Source organism: Gopherus flavomarginatus, chromosome 7, assembly GCF_025201925.1.
Source record: "Gopherus flavomarginatus isolate rGopFla2 chromosome 7, rGopFla2.mat.asm, whole genome shotgun sequence".
NCBI lineage: Eukaryota > Metazoa > Chordata > Testudines > Testudinidae > Gopherus > Gopherus flavomarginatus.
Window position 1 is genome coordinate 78,861,767 of NC_066623.1, and position 20,556 is coordinate 78,882,322.

The window sequence follows — 20,556 nt, forward strand, 5'->3', positions numbered from 1 at the left end:
TGTCCAGTGGCTAGAGGGGCAAAAATCCTACAGTGGGTCCCAAACATTTACAGGTGAGTCTCATCTTACGTGGGGGTTCCATTCTGCGGTTAGCGAAACCGCGTATAGTCAAAATTACATTGAGTTGAATGGCAGGCGGAATTGCCCGCACTACAGGTACAGTATTAAAATTGTTATTTTTCTCTTTTTTTTGTTTTTGCCAACCGTGTGAAGCTGAAATCACGCATGTTAAATGCACCTAAGATGCGACAGACCTGTACCTCCTCCCTTGACAGCAAAAACATCTAACCCAAACTGCCTTCTCCTTGAAGATAATCCTTAAACTCTTTCAATTGCCTTTACCTGGTAGCTAAGTTCAAAGAAGCACTTTGAATCTGAATGGCCGCCATAGTCCTAGAAAACAAGACTAGCTACCTACTTAGTAATTGTGCTTTTTCAAAGAAATAGGAAATAACATGCATGATTTTAATAGGCAATTGTTTACATTCACTCTGAAACATGTCAAAAATAATACTCCACTTGGTTCTCTGGGCCCAGATGATTTGCAAAGTTGGCTGTTAGAACAAACTAGGCACATTTGAAGCAGAAATCACTGAGGCACAAATCTGGATCCCCAAGATGCAGTTCTCAGGGCTTGTCTATACATGGAGTAATTATTCCTGAAAAACTCCATGGGTCAAGTTTTTTCAACAATGACAAAAGGCTTTTCAAAGGCAAATACCAAAAGAATTTTTTGATTAAATAAAAAAAAAATAGTTTTGTTTAAAATCTAATAATTTTTTACTTTGGTTTCATTTTCAACCCTCCCTCCATCAGTTTTTTTGTTAGTTTGTTTTCTCCCCGTCCCCCTTGTTCCTCTTATAGGGGAAACAAGAAAGGGGGAGAGGGAATCAAGAAAGAGGAGTGGGGGGCACTCAAACCCAGAAACTTTTCTGCTTTTCAAAAACTGATTTCTGTTCTAAAATTTTGAAATATTTTGAAAACGCTTAAAAAGTATTTCCCACAAAAACTGTTAGCTTTGCCAACCAGCCCTTTTTGTTATTACTTTCACAGACATTAGTTTACCTCACAGAAAAACTAGCATACATCTTTTATTTTTAAAGTGATTTTAGCATAATTAAACACTTTTTAGAAAACATGAAGCTGCCTCCAGATCACATTTAGTGTCACCTCTAATGCAAAAAGAAAATATTTATCATGTTTTTTACACAATGCAAGGCAAATAACTTATGAATTTAACAAACTAGTTTAAAATGTGATCACATACCTCAACTTGGTTACACAAAAGACCTTGTGTGTTTGGATCTATGATTTGAAAAGTACCAACAATACCATCTCCACTAACTGCTCGGGCCTGCAGTAAAAATCCTTTAAAAGTGGAACTGTCAATTCCTTGTAGAGTCACTGAGGAAAAAAAGATATGGAAGTTACTTAAAACAGTCAATTTAAATATTAGCTACTTGTCACTCACTCTCTTTCATGTCATTGTCTAATAATGATGATGCCTGGAAGAAGAGCTCTGTGTAAACTCAAAAGCGTGTCTCTCTCACCAACAGAAATTGATCCAAAGATATTACCTCACCAGCCTCGTCTTTCTAATATCCTGGGGCTGACATGGCTACAACAACAATGCATACAACATAAGAAAGTGAAAGTAATAACCACTTATAGCATCGTTCAGCTTCATAACACCTTTCTAAGAAATAGTATGGCTTGCTTCCACACCTCTTACCAGACAGGCAGATGGTTTGATTCTAGCTGAATTGTGTATTGTTTGTGAAAATGTGTATTGCATTCTGAACATATGAACCTTGATAATGATGGAAATAAGAATTGAAGACTGAGGATTGGATTCCTTAATTCTGTATTATTAGCTACATACAACACCAGATTTCCTGCAAACAGAATGTTTGTAATTTTGTGATCCACAAATACAAATAACTATATATAAGGGCCAAGAGAGAGCTATGTGCTTTTACACCTAAAGACCATGAAAGGCACATTTTAAACCTATCTAAAACCAAAAGCAATAAAATAGGACACATGGCTAAATCAAACAGAGATTAACTAGAAGCTTGCAGGAGGTTGTTCCCCTGCTCAGTCTTGTTTTATGCTGTTGGAATTCTGAAGGCTAGACTACTGGGGGAGAGCATGAGACACTGTAAAAACAACAGTGGTATTCTGGTTCTGCACAGCACAATGTAATATCACTGAAATGGCCACAGTCAGTGAGCTGAAATAACAAGCCTCTTTGATAATTCTTTAAAAAAATTTACATTCATTTAAATCCTATTCAAACACTCCAAATTATTCAAAGTTCTAATTTACCCGTGATCTTGTTTCCTGGGTCAAATGAAGAGCTGGATATGGAGATCCTGTAAGGTGCTGCTGTAGTTTGTGAAACAACGTTACCATGACTAGGTAACATGGAATCACAAGCTGCATTGATTTTTCCATTTGGGAAACCAAGGACTCTTGCAGAAAACACCGCACAAAAAAAAAAGAGACAGTAAACCCAGTCTTCCATCTGTAGGGAAGAAGTAAACAATTAAAAAAAACCCCACAGATACTTGCTGAAAATCTATTTGCACACCAATAGTCGCACTGCAATCCATAGGAATTTTGCATGTGCATGACATGTAGGGAGGGTCTGGTTCACTTGCTTTTAATGGAAGTCATTAAGAGTTTCATATTAAGCAAAAAACCCAACTTAACATTTTATCAATTGTTCACTCCTAGGTGGCTTCAGACTTAAATAGGACATACTTAAATAGGACAAACCTGGAAATACTTCCATCTCACAAGATGTGATTTATATAGGACAATATTTTTAAACAATTAAAAATCATTATTCTAGAAAGGAATACAATTACAATAATAATACAAATATAAACTTATTGAAGCAAGACCTTTACACCAGCTAGATATTTCATTTCCAAAGTAGGCTTGGTAACACGCTTCAGTCTATAGCCACATTCTCAAACAACCACTGAATACTATAATTGGTCCATCAGTTTGGTCAGAAACATTTTACAGAAAAAAACAACCAACCAATATTCTGTAAGCAGTCCTAAGTGAAGCGGTTTTAAAGGAAAAAGGACACACTTGTAGTTAAATCAGCCCCACCGGGGGAGCAGATACATTACTGGATGTTTTGTTAGCAGCTTAATTCCAATGCAGATCACAGTGTCTTTAAAAAGACTGGTTTCAATGGTAACCGTGTTCATCTGTATCAGCAAAAGAATGAGGAGTCCTTGTGGCACCTTAGAGACTAACAAATTTATTTGGGCATAAAGCTTTCGTGGGCTAGAACCCACTTCATCAGATGTATGATGTAAAAAAATACAGGAGCAGGTATAAATACATGGAAGGATGGGGGTGCCATTAATTTCACACCATCTGGGGCTCATTCACCTGCACATCTACCAATGTGACATATGCCATCATGTGCCAGCAATGCTCCTCTCCCATGTACTTTGGCCAAACCAGACAGTCTCTACACAAAAGAATAAATGGACACAAATCTGACATCAGGAATCATAACATTAAAAAACCAGTAGGAGAACACTTCAAACTCTCAGGACACTCAATAACAGATCTCAAAGTGGTAATTCTTCAACAAAAAAAACTTCAAAAACAGACTCCAACGTGAAGCTGCAGAACTGGAATAAAGACTGGGAGTGGTTGGTCATTACAAAACCTAAACTTAATTTCCCCAATACTAAGTTTTCTCTACTGTTACTAGGATGACCAGATGAGAGGGAGAAAATCTCGGGACATTGGGGGGGTGGTGTCTGTCGATGGAGGAAAAAAAAATAGGCCGAGTGCTGCTGGCAGAGCGAAATATCGGGACAAATTGCGTCCCGACCAAAGATCGGTTGGGACGTGGAACAAAACACCTAAATATTGGGAGTCTGGTCACCCTGTTTCTCGCACCTTCTTGTCAACTGTCTGTAATGAGCCATTCTCTTACCACTTCAAAAGCTATTTTTCCTCTCTTGGTATCCTGCTGTTAATTGATTTATCTCATTAGACTGACCTAACACTTGGTAAAGCATCCCCACCCTTTCATGTATTTATAACTGCTCCTTTATTTTTTACTTCATACATCCGATGAAGTGGGTTTTAGCCCATGAAAGCTTATGCCCAAATAAATTTGTTAGTCTCTAAGGTGCCACAAGGACTCCTCATTTTTTTTAAAAAAGACTGTTTCCTTCCCTTTTCGATTTTGGGAAGAGAAAAGAGAAAATTGAATTAAAAAATAAAATCTTCTCACAGTGCTAAGTAGTTTAAATTGTATGTGCATGTGTTCTCTGCAAAACAAACATTGGCTGCAGTATTTTATTCATGGTTCAAGGAAGCAGAAATTTTAAAACAAAGGTGCAATATGCCTGTCGAGCATGTTGTTGTACACTAAAACAACAGATAGCATGACCAGTTGCTGAAGAGTAATATAGGATTACTCTTCAACCTTCCCTTCACAGACCTGCATATTGTTACCGCAGTCCTGAAATTCCCAATCCAAGTATTGTCCCAGTGTCTGAAATTATTAGAGAATGTAAAACAGTATTTGTACTTAATTTAAAAATATAAACGATTTATTAAATGTTCTTTTCTGTAAGGCTCCATTTCTCTAGGATACTGTCCATTACAATTTAAATGGGCTATTTACCTTATGATGGCACTTGTATAAGAACAGTTTGTCAAATTTTGTCTCCCTTGCTTTTCTTCCCACTATGTCTCTCCTGACAGCCTAATATCTCCATTCTCAAATGTATTTCACTAGCTCTAGATTTCCTTATACTTCCTCTTCACAAAAAGATTAGAAGAAAGTATTCTGACATTCCTCCCAGGTTCCCAAATACCAGAGTCCTGTCAATTTCACCTCCATTCTAGATTCAACCTGCAAATTATAACTCTCTCTCAGGTGCCAATTTCTCAGTAAAGCTTCTCCAGACTAGAATGTCAACTTACATGCTCTTTAGAACTGCTTTTCATTAGAAAATGTGAATTTTTCTGGGTTAAAACATTCTTAATGACAATACTCCACAAGTTCCTTTTTGATTTCATGATTTCTCAGTTCAGCCTAGCTAATCTTGCAACAAAGTTTGTAAGATACACATTTGTAATATACTCCACTACAATCCTAAACAGTTGCTAGATAGGACACAAATACAGCTCATCACACACACATCATACACAACTTAGACAAGGCTTCACTCCTTGAGACTAAAGCAGTCATCACAAACTCAGGTCAATTATAGGGTGGAGGGGACAAAGAGTCAACTTCAACAATGACCTTCATCCCATGACCTACATTTACATTGCTATGTCTCAGAATAATTACTGAAACAACACAATAAACTAGAGGATCTCAACGTGTCACTTCTGCAGGCTGAGCTTATTGCACAAACCAGGGCCTCCTTGCACATCCCACAAGCTGCATCCACAACTCTCCCATCCCCCCAGGGACTCCCTGCAGCTCCCCTATGTCAGATGCTCTGTTTCATCTCCCATTCTTCCCTCAGCCCCTACCAGGGTCCCCCATTTTTGCCTGTATGCTAGTGGCTCAGTGTGCACACCCACAATTCCTTTGGTGCCCTCTCCCGAATCCAAAAGAAGGAATTTTATGTTCCTTCCCACCTTCTCTCCCCATGCCAGGGGCTCTGTGTGGCTCCCGTTACCTCTTCTGTGTATGAAGGTCCCCATTTCCTCTTACCATGAGTATTTGTCTGGGAGATAAGTCATTCAAGGTGTCAACATGCTAAACTCTATTGGATGATGAACAGAGATATTGTTATGCTGGAAGGTATTAATAGGTGCATTCACGCAGTTGTCTATCTGTAGACAATTTCAGGGGTGCCTGAAGCTGTGGCTGTGCTAAACAGATGGCAGAAGCTTCATATGCCCGCCCTCCGCATTTTGCCTCATTCAGTTTTCCAGTCTTCTTCAAAGTCAACAGAATTGTACACACTGATGCATAGAACATTCCCTGAAATTTTGCAGTTGATCAAATGCAGTGTTCAGAAGTTATTGCAATTACAGACAGACAGAGAAATGCCAACAAGCTGAACATAAGCCAATAATTAAGCCTTATAGGTGTGCATGCCTAAATATACTTCAAACTGATTACGATCTGTGTTTTCATAAAACATTTTTGTAGTATGTATATTCTTAGCAATAATATAAATATTTAACTTGCTATATGTCTAGACTTGGAAGGATTAGAATTTTATTGGTAAATGTCAGGAAACATCAATTTCACCATACATACACACAGTGATGAAAAAACATTTCCATCAGTAATAATCAAAATGTACATATAGATAAAGTAATGCTGCTTGAGAACTTACTAGAGTTTGATTTAAGGATATTTACTTTGTATATCTTGATATGGAATGTTGACAAGTTACTTTACTAGTTATAAAGCTTTCTCTTTTTGAATCTCAATGTCTACTGTTAACTATTGTGTGAACCCCATAATTTTGCACAATTGTGAAAATTTTAAATCAATAAAAATTAAAAATTGCTCAAAAATAAACATTATTTATAATTTTGACTGATAATATCAAAAATTGAATTCTGCCAACCCCATATATTTCCTTGTGCTTTTGGTCTGTTTCCTTTTCCCCTGCACTTTTCCTTTCCTTTGTTTGTATTTCTTTGGTAGCTTTTCCTACATCAGTGTCTATATTTCTGCTTTCTAGTTTATCTATTTTTAAAAATTGTTTCTTTCCCTACCATCAATGTCTTCAGAAAATGTTTGCCCCATTCAGTATCTCTCTATTTGTCGGATTTTCTTCTCTTCTTTCCCCCTCTTGAGTTTCACTCATCTCATTTCACTTCTTTTTCCAACCAACAAGCCAGAGGCCCCCTTTAGGGGGAAAAGGAGCCTTTAGCCCCTTCCAGAGTTTTGTACCTGACGTCTGCTCACAGCATACACCCTAGCCCCAGCCAGAGCTCTTAACTACAACACAGCTTGAGTGTGATAAGTGATGAGCTCTGTGCTGCTCCCAGCTTCTGCCTTTGGGACAGGGAGTTTGTTTATGAACAGGTTTCACATTAGTAGCGGTGTTAGTCTGTATCAGCAAAAAGAACAGGAGTACTTGTGACACCTTAGAGACTAACAAATTTATCTGAGCATAAGCTTTCATGGGCTACAGCCCACTAACAAATTTATTTGAGCATAAGCTTTTGTGGGCTAAAACCCACTTCATCAGATGAAGTGAGTTTAAGCTTATGCTCAAATAAATTTGTTAGTCTCTGTCACAGGGTCCCATGCAGGCCCTCCCACTTTTGGGCCTGCACCCTGTGTTTCGGCTGGTATAATAAAGAGTGTTCACTCCTTCTTTTGTTGGATCACCCAACAGTTAATGCCCCACAGACCCTCCCCAGGATATTCTAGCCCTTGAGGCTTCCTTGTTGGTAAGGAGACAGAGATACTGCCCTCCTGTCTCCTCCCAGCCTAGCCCGCTCCTACTCCAGCCCAGCTGTCACCACTTAGCTCAGTATGTTTCTCTGAGCCAGCCCTCGTTAGGGCTTGCAGCTGGGTTCCCTGCTGAGTACCTGCATCTCTACACCTGGCCTCCTGGCCAGAGCACAGACTGCAGCCAGCATTTTGGTAGGGCTTTAAAGGGGGTTTTTACCCCTACCCTGCCACAGTTTCTAAGGTGCCACAAGTACTCCTCAGTCTTTTTGTTTATAAACAGAGGCAGAGTGATTAAGATAAAAAAAAAAGCTTGCCATTAAATTAAATTAAGGATCATTAGATGATCCTGAAAGCATTGCCAGGCACTCCAGTTAAAAGGTAGGAAACAAAGGGTAAGAATAAATGGTGAGAATGGAGAGAGGTAAATAGTGGTGTTCCCGAAGAGTCTATACTGGCACCAGTGCTGTTCAACATATTCATAAATACGATGACCATATTTCTCTATCTTGAATACCGCACACCAGGTAAAATTACTCATATTCAAGCAAGTTCAACAGCAATCAATCAGAACTATGCAATGTTCAAATTAATATCAAGTTGACTGAGCCCCTGTTTAAAAGAAATACAGAGTGTGATGTTCCCCTAGTGTTATCTGGACCGGTGATCTGCCTTACCCTGCTCTGCTGTGAGAACCCCCACTCCTGGGATGTTCATGCAGAGCTTCGAGCACATAAGCTGCTCCCAGCTACATGAGTGAGCACTTTTGGACAGCTGCTGCTTGGAGCAACCGAATGGCACTAGCCAATATCTTCAGTACCAGACATCCTAGGAACCTCTGTCTTGCAGCGTCCAGTTATGCCCACTGGATGCTGCAAGCTTATATGAGTTCGTCAATTTAACAAAGAAATTGATATGTTCCAGGCTTGTTATCTCAAGGGGAGTCTCTGACACACTTCAAACCAAATGCACTGCTGCAAGTATAAAACAAACAAATTTATTAACTACAAAAGATAAATTTTAAGTGATTATAGGTCAAAGCACAACCAGTCACACGGTTAAATGAAATAAAGGCAAAACACATTCTTAACACTTTCAGTGCCCTTACAACTTAGATGCACCTCACCACAGGCTGGCTGGTTGCCCTTCAGTCAGGGTCTCCCCTTTGATCAGCGCTTCAGTCACTTGGTGGTGATATCTGTAGATGGAAGAGAGAGAGAGCATGGCAAATTCTCTCCCTTTTATCATGTTCTGTCTTCCCTCTTGGCTTTGCCCCCACCCCTTCAGAGTCAGGTGAGCATTACCTCATTGTAGTCCCAAACTGACCAACGGAAGGCGAGTGACTCACTCAAGAGTCTAACAGATCTTTTGTTGCTGTCTAGGGGCTTGTCTACATCAGAAAGTTGCAGCGCTGGTGAGGGGGTTACAGCGCTGCAACTTAGGAGGTGTACACGTCTGCAGGGCACCACCAGCGCTGCAACTCCCTGTTTGCAGCGCTGGCCGTACTCCCGTTTTGTCTCGGGTGTAGAGGATCCAGCGCTGGTGATCCAGCGCTGGTAATCAAGTATAGGCACTTACCAGCGCTCTTCTTGACCTCCGTGGAATAAGCAGGTATCCCAGCATACCTGAGGAAGCCTCTGGTAATCAAGCTGGTCTCCTTCCCCGGCTTGCTCTCGCGTTCCCCAAACCCCGAGCAAGCAGGTCTCCTTCCCTGAGGTTTGCTGGGTGGTTCGGGGAACGCGAGAGCAAACCGCGGCGAAGCTGGTCTCCTTTCCCGGTTTGCTCTCTCGTTCCCCGAACCCCCGAGCAAGCAGGTCTCCTTCCCTGCGGTTTGCAGGGTGGTTCGGGGAACGCGAGAGCAAACCGGGAAAGGAGACCAGCTTCGCCGCGGTTTGCTCTCGCGTTCCCCGAACAAGCAGGTCTCCTTCCCTGCGGTTTGCAGGGTGGTTCGGGGAATGCGAGAGCAAACCGCGGCGAAGCTGGTCTCCTTTCCCGGTTTGCTCTCGCGTTCCCCGAACCCCCCTTGAAGCCGCCCAACAGCGCTGCAGTGTGGCCACATCTAACACCACTTGCAGCGCTGGTTGCTGTAAGTGTGGCCACTCTGCAGCGCTGGCCCTATACAGCTGTACTAATACAGCTGTAACAACCAGCGCTGCAAAATTTTAGATTTAGGCCATGTCTACATCTAAAATTTTGCAGCGCTGGTTGTTACAGCTGTATTAGTACAGCTGTATAGGGCCAGCGCTGCAGAGTGGCCACACTTACAGCAACCAGCGCTGCAAGTGGTGTTAGATGTGGCCACACTGCAGCGCTGTTGGGCGGCTTCAAGGGGTTTTGGGGAAGGCGAGAGCAAACCGGGGAAGGAGACCAGCTTCGCCGCGGTTTGCTCTCGCGTTCCGCGAACCACCCTGCAAACCGCAGGGAAGGAGACCTGCTTGCTCGGGGGTTCGGCGAACGCGAGAGCAAACCGGGGAAGGAGACCAGCTTCGCCGCGGTTTGCTCTCGCGTTCCGCGAACCACCCTGCAAACCGCAGGGAAGGAGACCTGCTTGCTCGGGGGTTCGGCGAACGCGAGAGCAAACCGGGGAAGGAGACCAGCTTCGCCGCGGTTTGCTCTCGCGTTCCGCGAACCACCCTGCAAACCGCAGGGAAGGAGACCTGCTTGCTCGGGGGTTCGGCGAACGCGAGAGCAAACCGGGGAAGGAGACCAGCTTCGCTGCGGTTTGCTCTCGCGTTCCGCGAACCACCGTGCAAACCGCAGGGAAGGAGACCTGCTTGTTCGGGGAACGCGAGAGCAAACCGCGGCGAAGCTGGTCTCCTTCCCCGGTTTGCTCTCGCGTTCGCCGAACCCCCGAGCAAGCAGGTCTCCTTCCCTGCGGTTTGCAGGGTGGTTCGCGGAACGCGAGAGCAAACCGCGGCGAAGCTGGTCTCCTTCCCCGGTTTGCTCTCGCCTTCCCGGAACCACCCAGCAAACCTCAGGGAAGGAGACCTGCTTGCTCGGGGTTCGGGGAATGCGAGAGCAAACCGGGGAAGGAGACCAGCTTGATTACCAGAGGCTTCCTCAGGTATGCTGGGATACCTGCTTATTCCACGGAGGTCAAGAAAAGCGCTGGTAAGTGACTATACTTGATTACCAGCGCTGGATCCTCTACACCCGAGACAAAACGGGAGTACGGCCAGCGCTGCAAACAGGGAGTTGCAGCGCTGGTGGTGCCCTGCAGATGTGTACACCTCCTAAGTTGCAGCGCTGTAACTCCCTCACCAGCGCTGCAACTTTCTGATGTAGACAAGCCCGTAGACATGGCCTAGGTCAATGTCTTTTGTTCCTGTGAGGCTGGGCTGGGTTTGTCCCATACATTCCCTGATGAGGTGTGAACTGCCTCTCTGCTCCTGCAGAGTTTCGCCTGGGCTTGTTTTAAGCCATGAAGACACATTTTCAGCCTCATTATTTACATAAATTACAACCTATAGCATTACTATAACAGTGCATCATGAGCCTTCCGAAGACACCCGACATGACAAACTTTGCATTGGATACCACACAATCATATTATAAGAATGAACATGGAGGTGAAAGGTATTCCCCTAAAGTACAGAGTGTCACACTGAGTAGTTGGATTCTTTTTATTTACCTTATCTTTTTATCTTTAAGGTTTTAGGGTTCACACAAGGAGGGGTGACCAGGGCTGGTGCCCTAGACGAAACTTCCACCTTGCGCTCCCCTTTCCCCAGCCCTCTCCCCAGAGCATCGCTTATTATAAACTTTCAAAAATGAATACTGCATAATGTGGCATTGTTCATTAGAATTAATACACATTCTGCTTGAACATTTATTAATTTCATTATTTAGTCTACATATCTATCTTCCATGAGGTTGCATCAACTGAAAACAAAAAAAATGAAATTTAATTCCTATCAGTTCTTTTTCTTGTTCACTGTTAAAAGTAAAGAATAGAGAATACATGTCAATTACTAACTATGAGTCACTATTTGAATTTTATCAACCATTTGATGTAAACATCGAGTAAGAGATCAGGATGACTTTCCCTTAAAATTAAGCACTGTTGATTGTAATCCGAAATACATCCTTTTTAGTCATGGATACTTCCTTCATTCTTTCATATCAAAATCTACTACATTTTATTCTACTTTTAGAATATCCAATTATTATTATTAATAAAATTTATAAAATTAGAATGGTGGATACTCCATCATAAAACAACTGACAATATCAATATGACAAATTTCAACAACCTACACACGCATATTCGCACATGATAAACACATACACTCAAATATTTAACATACACACACAATTGACACAAAGTCTTAGCGAAATGATGCAGCAGCAATTGCCAGAGTCTTAGTTCTGAAACAACTAAACAAAAATAGTTAGCCTCAGCCAACAACCTCTGAAAACTAGTAAACTTAGCATTATAAACAGCCTGTCAGAACGGGTAACGGCTGCAAGCAATGAGAAAAATGATGTCATTGCCACTTTGTACCGTAGTGATGCAGTACACTTGTGCTCGCAACGCAGAGCTAGCGTAGATAGGGTTACCATATTTGGATACAATGTGGTTGTCAGACAGGGAGGATTTGGCCCATGAAACAATAACTGTATTAAGATGCAGCCTGTGAAAAAGTTTGAGACCTTGACTTAAATTTCTTTGGTGACATGATGTAATATTCAGTATTGCTAACCTCGAACATTCAGAATTCATGAGCTGGGCCCTTACAAAATCACTTGATATCTGACCTATCAGTCCTCATTCTCAAAGGAATGCCACAAAACACTTTTCAAAAGATAAGCCTTGGAGCTTGAATCCAAAACATTGCTCGACATTAAAAATCATGATCTTCATAAAGATACAGGATTTATGGCTAATTACAATAACCTGAAACGCATTAATCTCCCCTTTTGTCCTGGGATTACAAGGAAGTTAATGGGCTACTTGAATGGTCCCCTTGAATATGTGCTAACTACTTGTGCTAAACTATCTGTTAGATCTAGTGTTTAGCTGTGACACTGTTAGTAACTTTTCAGACCTGAAGAACTCTGTGTAGCTCGAAAACTTGTCCCTCTCATTAACAGAAGTTGGTCCAATAAAACATATCACCTCCTCCACTTTGTCTCTTTTAAATAATGTGACAGCACAAGGGATTGTATAAAATCATGTGTCCCTGTAGCTAAACCCCATCATCCTGGTCCTTTTCAAGTGTTCATAGTAATAAGTTCAATAACAGATTTGCAGACCTTTGACATCTCTACTTAAAAATGACCTGACAACTTTCCAGCAACTGCTGAAGTGTTTTGAAAATGTTCTTTATAAACTAGGCCCCTCCCATATGTTTTCATATTGTAAAGTTTGTCTTTAAGTTTAAACTAATATTTACTGAAACTTCTGTCTCTACTTGACATTGACTCCGCTTATGCATAATATGTGTTTTTTACTTTACTAATCACTTCCTTATGTGAGAAGTGTGAAAAACCAACAGTCCAACTTTCCCGGCTCCCTGAACAGCGGGGCCCGAAGCAACTCCCCCCCCACCCCCGCTCTGGCTGCTACTGCGCAGGGGAAGCGCCCGGCTGGGAGCGCATGGGCTAGAGAGTGCCAGGAGCCGGGAAAGTTGGAGCCCGGGGAAGAGGCAGGGGTGCGCTCAGATACCGCCCGCCGCCTCTGTCCCCTGCAGATCGCCGGAGCCCTCCGGGAGGGGTAGCGGCAGCGGCTCACATGCCCAGGAGCCACAGAACCCAAGCATGGTGAGGGGGGAACAGGAGAGTGCACCTGCCTGGGCTACGGCCCGGCGCCTCCCCCCCCAGGGCTTCTGCAGCGGATGCGTGAGGGCAGCGGCCCCCGTGCACCCCCCAGCTTGCCCCTCGCAGTGATCGGGCTCTGCAGCTCCTGGGAGTGTGAGCCGCTGCCCCTCCTGGAGCAGGCTCAGGGCCCCGCGCCCCGGCGGCAGTGACAGCTCACATGCCCGGGAGCTGCAGAGCCCGAGCACGGCGAGGCAAGAGCCGGGGGGGCACACGGGGGCTGCCGCCCAAAGGCATCTGCTGCAGCCTGCAGGAACTGGAGGGAGAGGAGGGTGGGCCGCAGCCTGGCCAGGACGGGAAGGGGGCACAGCTGCTCCCCACTAGTGGCTTCACCACTTTTGCAGGGCGCTGCCCCCCCTGCGCTGCGCCGGCTCCTCCATGGCTGGGGCTTGCCGCTTTTTGGCGCCCCCAACCACTTGGCACCCTAGGCGACTGCCTAGTTCGCCTAGTGGTTGCAGCGGCCCCGGGGGCAGCGCGCGCGCACACGCACACACACACACACACACACACACACACACACCCTACCTCTCTCTCTCTCTCACATGGGGTGCCTGTGTGAATGACTGACCCTCCCCTCTCCACCCTCCATGCCTGGCTGGGCCTCTGAGATGGACCTACCTCTCCTGTGTTCCCAAGGCAACATGGGGGGGGGGAATGCAAGATCACATGCCCCCTCCCCAGATTTCTGTCAGGGTTCAAACCAGAATGTGGCCAGCAGCATCCTTTTCGCACTGTGTGGGAGGGAAGGAACACGAGCTGCTTCCAGCTGCAGGGGAGGAGAAGGGGAAAGAGATGACCTGGTAGGGTGACCAGATGTCCTGATTTTATTGAGACTGGCCTGATATTTGCTTATTTGTCCCATGTCCTGACCTACCTTAGGTTGGGATGCGAATTGTCCTGATATTTTGCCTCCGCTCCAGGCTGGAGCACAGGTTTATGCCCCACCTTTGCCCTGACTCCGCCCCCTTTTCCCCCCATTGGATCCCTTCCCAAATCCCTACCCTGGCCCTGCCCCCGCCCCCAGCCCATCCCCTCACTGCCCCATTGGATCCCTTCCGAAATCCCCGCCCTGACCCCGCCTCTTTCCCAAGCACGTGGCATTCCTCCTCCCCGCTCCCTCCCAGGCTTGTGCTGATCAGCTGTATGGTGGTGCAAGCGCTGGAGGGAGGGGGGAGGTGGAGATGGAGTGGAGGCAAGTTGGTGGGGGCAGTGTGTGTTGCACCAGTGGCTGTTTTTTGGTTTGTTTTTTTTTTTTGCTGGAGGGAGCGGGGAGGTGGAGACGGAGCAGAGGCAAGCTGGGGGGGGGGGGGCGCAAAGCATGGAACTCATTTTTTTGTTGTTTTTGCTCCCCCCTACTTCCTGATATTTCACCTGTGTGATCTGGTCACCCTATGATCTGGCCTGTATCTTTGCAGAGCTCATCTCCTCCCCCCCATCCCGCCCAGACAGTGTAGAATGACAGCTAACACCTCCAGGCTGCTGCTGGTCATCTCCTGTCCCCCAGCTATGGCATGGGCAAGAAAGGGTTATGCCCTAAGGATGCATTGTGCACCAGGGCTCAGGGAACCTGCCTGCAGGGGCTTCAGTGAACCAGGCCAGAGATGGCTCAGGAGGTGAGGGTGCCTAGGGGATGGAGCAGCCCCACGATCCCTGGGGAGCAGGACCCAGGGTTGGTGGAGGGGGCGGGTGAAGAGGGTGCTAAGCCCCTACCCCAGGGCCTGCTGTGGAGCTTGCAAGTTTGGGGCATGAACAGGCTGGAAATCGACCCTCCCCATCAGTCACTCCAGATCTTACCTGAGGGGCAAGGAGGCTTTCCCATGCCAGCACTATGTGAGGCTTTGGTACATGCAGGGCTCGCCTCCTCCTGGCCAGCACCCCAGGACGCAGGGTCTTGGGCTTTCCTGGGGTGTAAGCCCAGCCAGAGGCAGTAGGGGAAGGAAGGAGCATGCCAGCTAGGCTGTTGGTGAGCTGAGCACTCCAACCAGGGGCCGGTTCTCCGCACAGCACTGGGGGTGGAATGTGCCCCACCTGAGGGGGAGGGAGAATATGGAGGAACAGCAGGGCTGGTAGGGGGAAAGGGCAAAACAGAGAGGACAGCGAGAAGGGGAGCATGTAAAGGGCCGATGAGTGGGCAGCAGAGGCGACATGTAACTGGCCCACTGCCTGGAGCCTGCCTGCACTCATCAGCCACCGGAGCTCACAGCACACAGCCAGTGCTGGCTGGAAACAGGAAGGTGGGTGGGGCCCTGCTGGCCAACAGCCGGCACCTGCAGGGGCTGCGCTGACAGACCAGCATGGGGGAGTCGCCAACCATATGCGGTACATCTTCGCCCCACCACTAGCCTTGCACATCCCATCAGCATCCACTGGATCCCCTCCCATTGCTAGTGGGCTGGTGAGCAGGGATCCAGACAGCAGCAGGATGCTCCAGTACTGATGAGGGGAGACAGAAAATATGGTACAATTTGCCTGTTTTTAAGAAAGTCAGGACACCTGCAGGATGGCTTAAATAAAGTTCAGTCCCTTTAAAAATGGGACATCTGGTCACCCTATTCATAAATGATCTGGAAAAAGGGGTAAACTGCGAACTGACAAAATTTGCAGATACAAAATTATTCAAAATAGTTTAATCCAAAACTGACTGCAAAGAGTTACAAAGGGATCTCACAAAACGGGGTGACTGGGCAACACAATGGGAGATGAAATTCAATGTTGAGAAATGCAAAGGAATGCACATTGGAAACTATAATCCCAACTATATATACAAAATGACAGGGTCTAAATTAGCTGTTACCAATCAAGAAAGAGATCTTGGAGTCATTGTGGATAGTTCTCTGAAAACATCTGCTCAATGTGCAGCGGCAATCAAAAAAGCTAACAGAATATTGGGAATCACTAGAAAAGGGATAGATAATAAGACAGAAAATATCATATATTGCCTCTATATAAATCCATGGTACACCAACATATCAAACACTGCATGCAGATTTGGTCACTTCATCTCAAAAAAGTTATATTGGATTTGGAAAAGGTACAGAGAAGGGCAACACAAATGATTAGGGTTATGGAACACCTTCTATATGAGGAAAGATTAAAAAGACTGGGACTTTTCAGCTTGGAAAAGAGATGACTAAGGAGGGGGATATGATAGAGGTCTATAAAATCATGAATGGCGTGGAAAAATTGAATAGGGAAATGTTGTTTACTTCTTCACATAACCCAATGAAATTAATAGGCTGCAGATTTAAAACAAACAAAAAAATTTCTTCACAGTCAACCTGTGGAACTCTTTGCCAGGGGATGTTGTGCAGGTGAAAACTATAACAGGGTTCCAATAAGAACTGGATAAGTTCATGGAGGATAGGTCTATCAATGGCTATCAGCCAGGGTGGGCAGGGACGAAAAACCATGTTTTGTGTGTCCCTAGCCTCTGTTTGCCAGAAGCTGGGAGTGGGCGACAGGGGATGAATCATTTGATGATTACCTGCTCTGTTCTTTCCCTCTGAAGCATCTAGTATTGGCCACTGTTGGAAGACAGGATACTGGGCTAGATGGACCATTGGTCTTACCCAGTGTGGCCATTATGATGTTCTTATATAGAATCCACATTTATCTGCCTCTCCCCCCGCCCCCAACTGTAACCCACGAGACCCCACTCCTCTACCAGAGCTGAGATAGACCCCAGGAGTCCTGATGGGGTCTCTCTCTCCATAAAATTAACAACAAAGTAAGAATATACATTAACATTTTAAACCTAACCAGTGTCCCTTAGGTGACTTGCCACAAGATGTCAGAACATGGTAGTATTAGAGGTAAGTGGGTCTATTATTTATTTAATTTTCTTTCTTTTATATAGGAATTAGATACAGTGCTCCTGTCAGCTAATTGCTAAGTTATCTGCAAAAAAAAAAAAAAACAAAAAACAAAAACCCTAGAGTTTTCAAGTGCCTAAATATCCCCTGGAATCACAGTTAAAGTCTCTCTCCCCCCAAATCTGAAATGGTGTCCCTGCCACAAGCCCTCTCCACTTTCACCTTTCAAAAGAAACAGAGTCATGCATGGATTTGCAAAACTGCAAGTGACCCATGAACAGACAGCATCAAAACAGCTCTTAGGGTCAATCCAACAACAACCAAAGCTGTTCAGGAGCCCAGTTTTCCCCTTTCCATATTACTCCCACAGTGATTTTCCCACTTGCTATCAGCGAGTTTGCTTGTTTGTTCTGTTGTGTACTTGAACTTGCCTTGTGTGACATCCTGGTTACTAAAGTGAATATAAAAGTTATAATTAGCTTGAAGCACCTGTACCTTACACCCAAGTAGTGTTTTAAAATTAATCTTTTTTTCCTCTCCATTAGAGGTGGACTTTGCCACATTGATAAAAGTTTATTCCTTTTATCTCTGATGCACACAACTGCACTTTGATACAAACTTCTGGAGACTCAACTAACCCATCCACACACTTAAATTTTAATTTAGTGCGCACGGGCCTGATCCTGACTTAGTGGGCACACTCAAGTCCCACTAAAGTCAACAGGTAAGGAGCACCCTCACCTTCCAAGAGCCACTCAGGATCTCCCAGGAGAGAGCTCTCAAGCATTCAAAGAAAAAGCCCCCAAGCTCTGAATCTGGCAGCACAACACAAGACAAACTCAGCTCCCCATCCTCGAGGTTTAAACAAGACAAGCTGCACCTGCTTTCCTCACAGACCCGAAATGCGTCTCCGGCTGACAAGCAGGTAACCCGCTACTGCTGCCCAAACACACAACGGGTACTCAGACCTACACCGGTTCATGGGCTTGCGTTCAAACCGGCCGCTCTGGATGCGAATCCAGATGTGTGGACCGCTACCCATTCAGATCCCTGTTCCCTTCAGCAGCCCTCAGACAGCACCACTGTGAGGGATGGACAGAAAGCCCCCACTGGGTCCTTAGCCGCCCCCCATGGTGCTGGACCGGCACTAACCGTCGGGGTTGCTACCAGCCCCCCTCCTGCCCGGGGCTGGCCCCGCGCACCGCGTCTCTTACCCCTGCCCGGCTGCGTCTCTCCCCTCGGCTGCCGCGAGCTGCAGACTGGCACCGCCCGTCTGGGGAGCACAGACGAGGGGCCCAGGGCGGCGGGAGCTCCCCGAGCGACAGGTGCGGCAGGAGCCGCATTCCAGCCGGAGAGGCAGTGCCCCGCCCGGCCTTGAGGCGCGCCGCTGGTACTTCGCCAGCAGCCGGCCCCGTGCAGCTCGTGGCGAAGGGTGCAGAGCATCGCGCCTTGCCCCAGCCCAGGGGAGGCGGGAACACCGGGCTGCTGGCGCAGCGTCACCCCGCAGGCAGGGCCGGCTCTAGCCATTTCGCCGCCCCAAGCACGGCGGCGGGGGGCGCTCTGCCGCTCCCGGTCTCGCTGCTCCGGTGGACTTCCCGCAGGCGCCCCGGCGGAGGGTCCGCTGGTCCCGCGGCTCCGGTGCACTTCTCGCAGGCGTGCCTGCGGATGCCCCACCGGAGCCGCGGGACCACCGGACCCTCCGCAGGGATGCCTACGGGAGGTCCACCGGAGCCGCCGGCCGCCCACCCAGCAACCGGCAGAGCGCCCCCCGCGGTGTGCCGCCCCAAGCACGCGATTGGCGTGCTGGGGTCTGGAGCCGGCCCTGCGGAGGGCAGGGGAAGATCCCTCCCTTTCGGCCAGACAACGGGGCCGGGTATAGAAGGGAAGGGAAGGGAAGGGAAGGGATGCCCTGCACCAGTGCAACACAAACAAAAGGGAAAACGCCTTACGCTAACCTTGCGTCACAGTACAGTGCGCAACCTCGACGATAGAGGAGAGGAACCAATGATTATAAAGGTCATTTCTTTGAACTTGTTAAAATGTGTTATTATTTACATGGATAGAATTGCTCAATACTAAACCTAGCCATTATTCTGATACTTATTACAAACTTAGCAGGAGCTGGCCTATGCAGAAATGATCTTTGCTCTGATCCCAGTTCCCCTCTTTCCTCCATCTGAGCCAAGTACTATTAAGATAATAGGCAAACACTTTGAAATAGCATAGTTGATTAATAGTGTTAGGCCTGAATAAAGATATAGCAGACAAAACCAGGTATGCCAACCTGACCAAAGTCAGGCTAACACAGGTTTTTGGGTAATTCCCAAGTGAAAAACACTGAAAAGCAGCAGCATGTCTCACAAGCACTGGGAAACAGTGAGATAAGGGAGAAGCTGCATTCCTGGCATAGTACCAGATGTGCTGTGTTAGGGAAGCTCCTTCAAAGAACTGATAAGAGCCCTAGTTTCCCAGCCTCCTTGTTTTCACTCCCTGGTTTTGTTGTTTGTTTTTAACTCCCCTACATTTCTAACTTTAGGCATGCGTGTATACTAAAGGTGTCTAGTTTCTAGTTGTTAAAAAAAAGGGGGTGGGTTGCTCCAGTGAATAATTTATGACGCCGGAACTGTCTATATAGGCTTATACTAAGATATAAAGAGCAGGCTGGTTCTCTCGGGAGACGAGCTGCTCTCTATTGATGCGTGCACTTGTCAATAAAGAGCTTTTGATCGGACCATGCTGGTGTTGCCTGTCTCTCTCGCAGTCAGACGACGAACTTTGCCATGTGGGGGTTAGAGTCCCTGACAGTAGCTATGTGAGAACTATGCCAGATTTTTTTTTCAGGCACCTATTTTCAGATTGCTAGACACCTGCAAAAGGTTTAGGAGTGCTGTTGCTAGTCAAGATATAGCCTACACTAACACGAGCTGGATAGACAGTTGGCTGATGGAAGATATTTAAAAGGGTAAGCATTCCACTAGAACATGACAATTTTGTGAAAACCTGATGGGAACTAGACAAGGTTTCCCTGAACTTCTGCTTGGAGTCTGGGGTAGTACAGGGAGAGACTCAGAAACGTTTCAGAAAGGTCAAAAAGGGGCATTTTTCCAAAACAAAATTTTGAGATTTCATTGCAATATAGTACTGTTTCTGAAATATCAGAATTTCCCAAGGAACAAGAATTCCAGTTTCTGTCTGCTCCATTAGTGACACTTCGTAAATTAGAAAGGCAAACTCAGTTTGCTTAAAGCAATTGCTTCAGTACAGTTAGAGAGGACTGGAAAAAAAAAATCACCTTTATGAATTCACAACGAGGGGGAAGAGTCCAAATAAACATGAGATAGAGGCTGGCTCTACGTAAGTCAAAACTATACAATATGACATTTCCCTTATCAAGACATGCAGGGGAATAAAATCTATTCCCATGTCTGTGTTTCAATGCGAAGGCCACAATTTTAGGGTGTAACACCCCTTCCTTTGCTCCCCCCACCCCACAAAAAAAAC

General features: G+C 45.9%; 1 protein-coding gene across 2 annotated transcripts in view; it reads right to left on the reverse strand.

Moving 5' to 3' along the window:
* Positions 1-18,493, reverse strand: part of LOC127054771 (putative ferric-chelate reductase 1) — a 56,044-nt gene extending 37,551 nt beyond the window's left edge. Inside the window, exons 1-4 of one of the 2 annotated variants that reach the window (XM_050960956.1) lie at positions 18,270-18,351; positions 8,553-8,624; positions 2,329-2,527; positions 1,268-1,404 (exon numbers count right to left, since the gene is read on the reverse strand). In XM_050960956.1, the coding sequence (XP_050816913.1) occupies positions 1,268-1,404; positions 2,329-2,527 (336 nt within the window). In that variant the 5' untranslated portion in view covers positions 8,553-8,624; positions 18,270-18,351. Of the gene's footprint in view, positions 1-1,267; positions 1,405-2,328; positions 2,528-8,552; positions 8,625-18,269 lie in introns of both variants that reach the window. The other variant, XM_050960955.1, reaches the window with a different exon arrangement.
* Between the last annotated feature and the right edge of the window lie 2,063 nt (positions 18,494-20,556).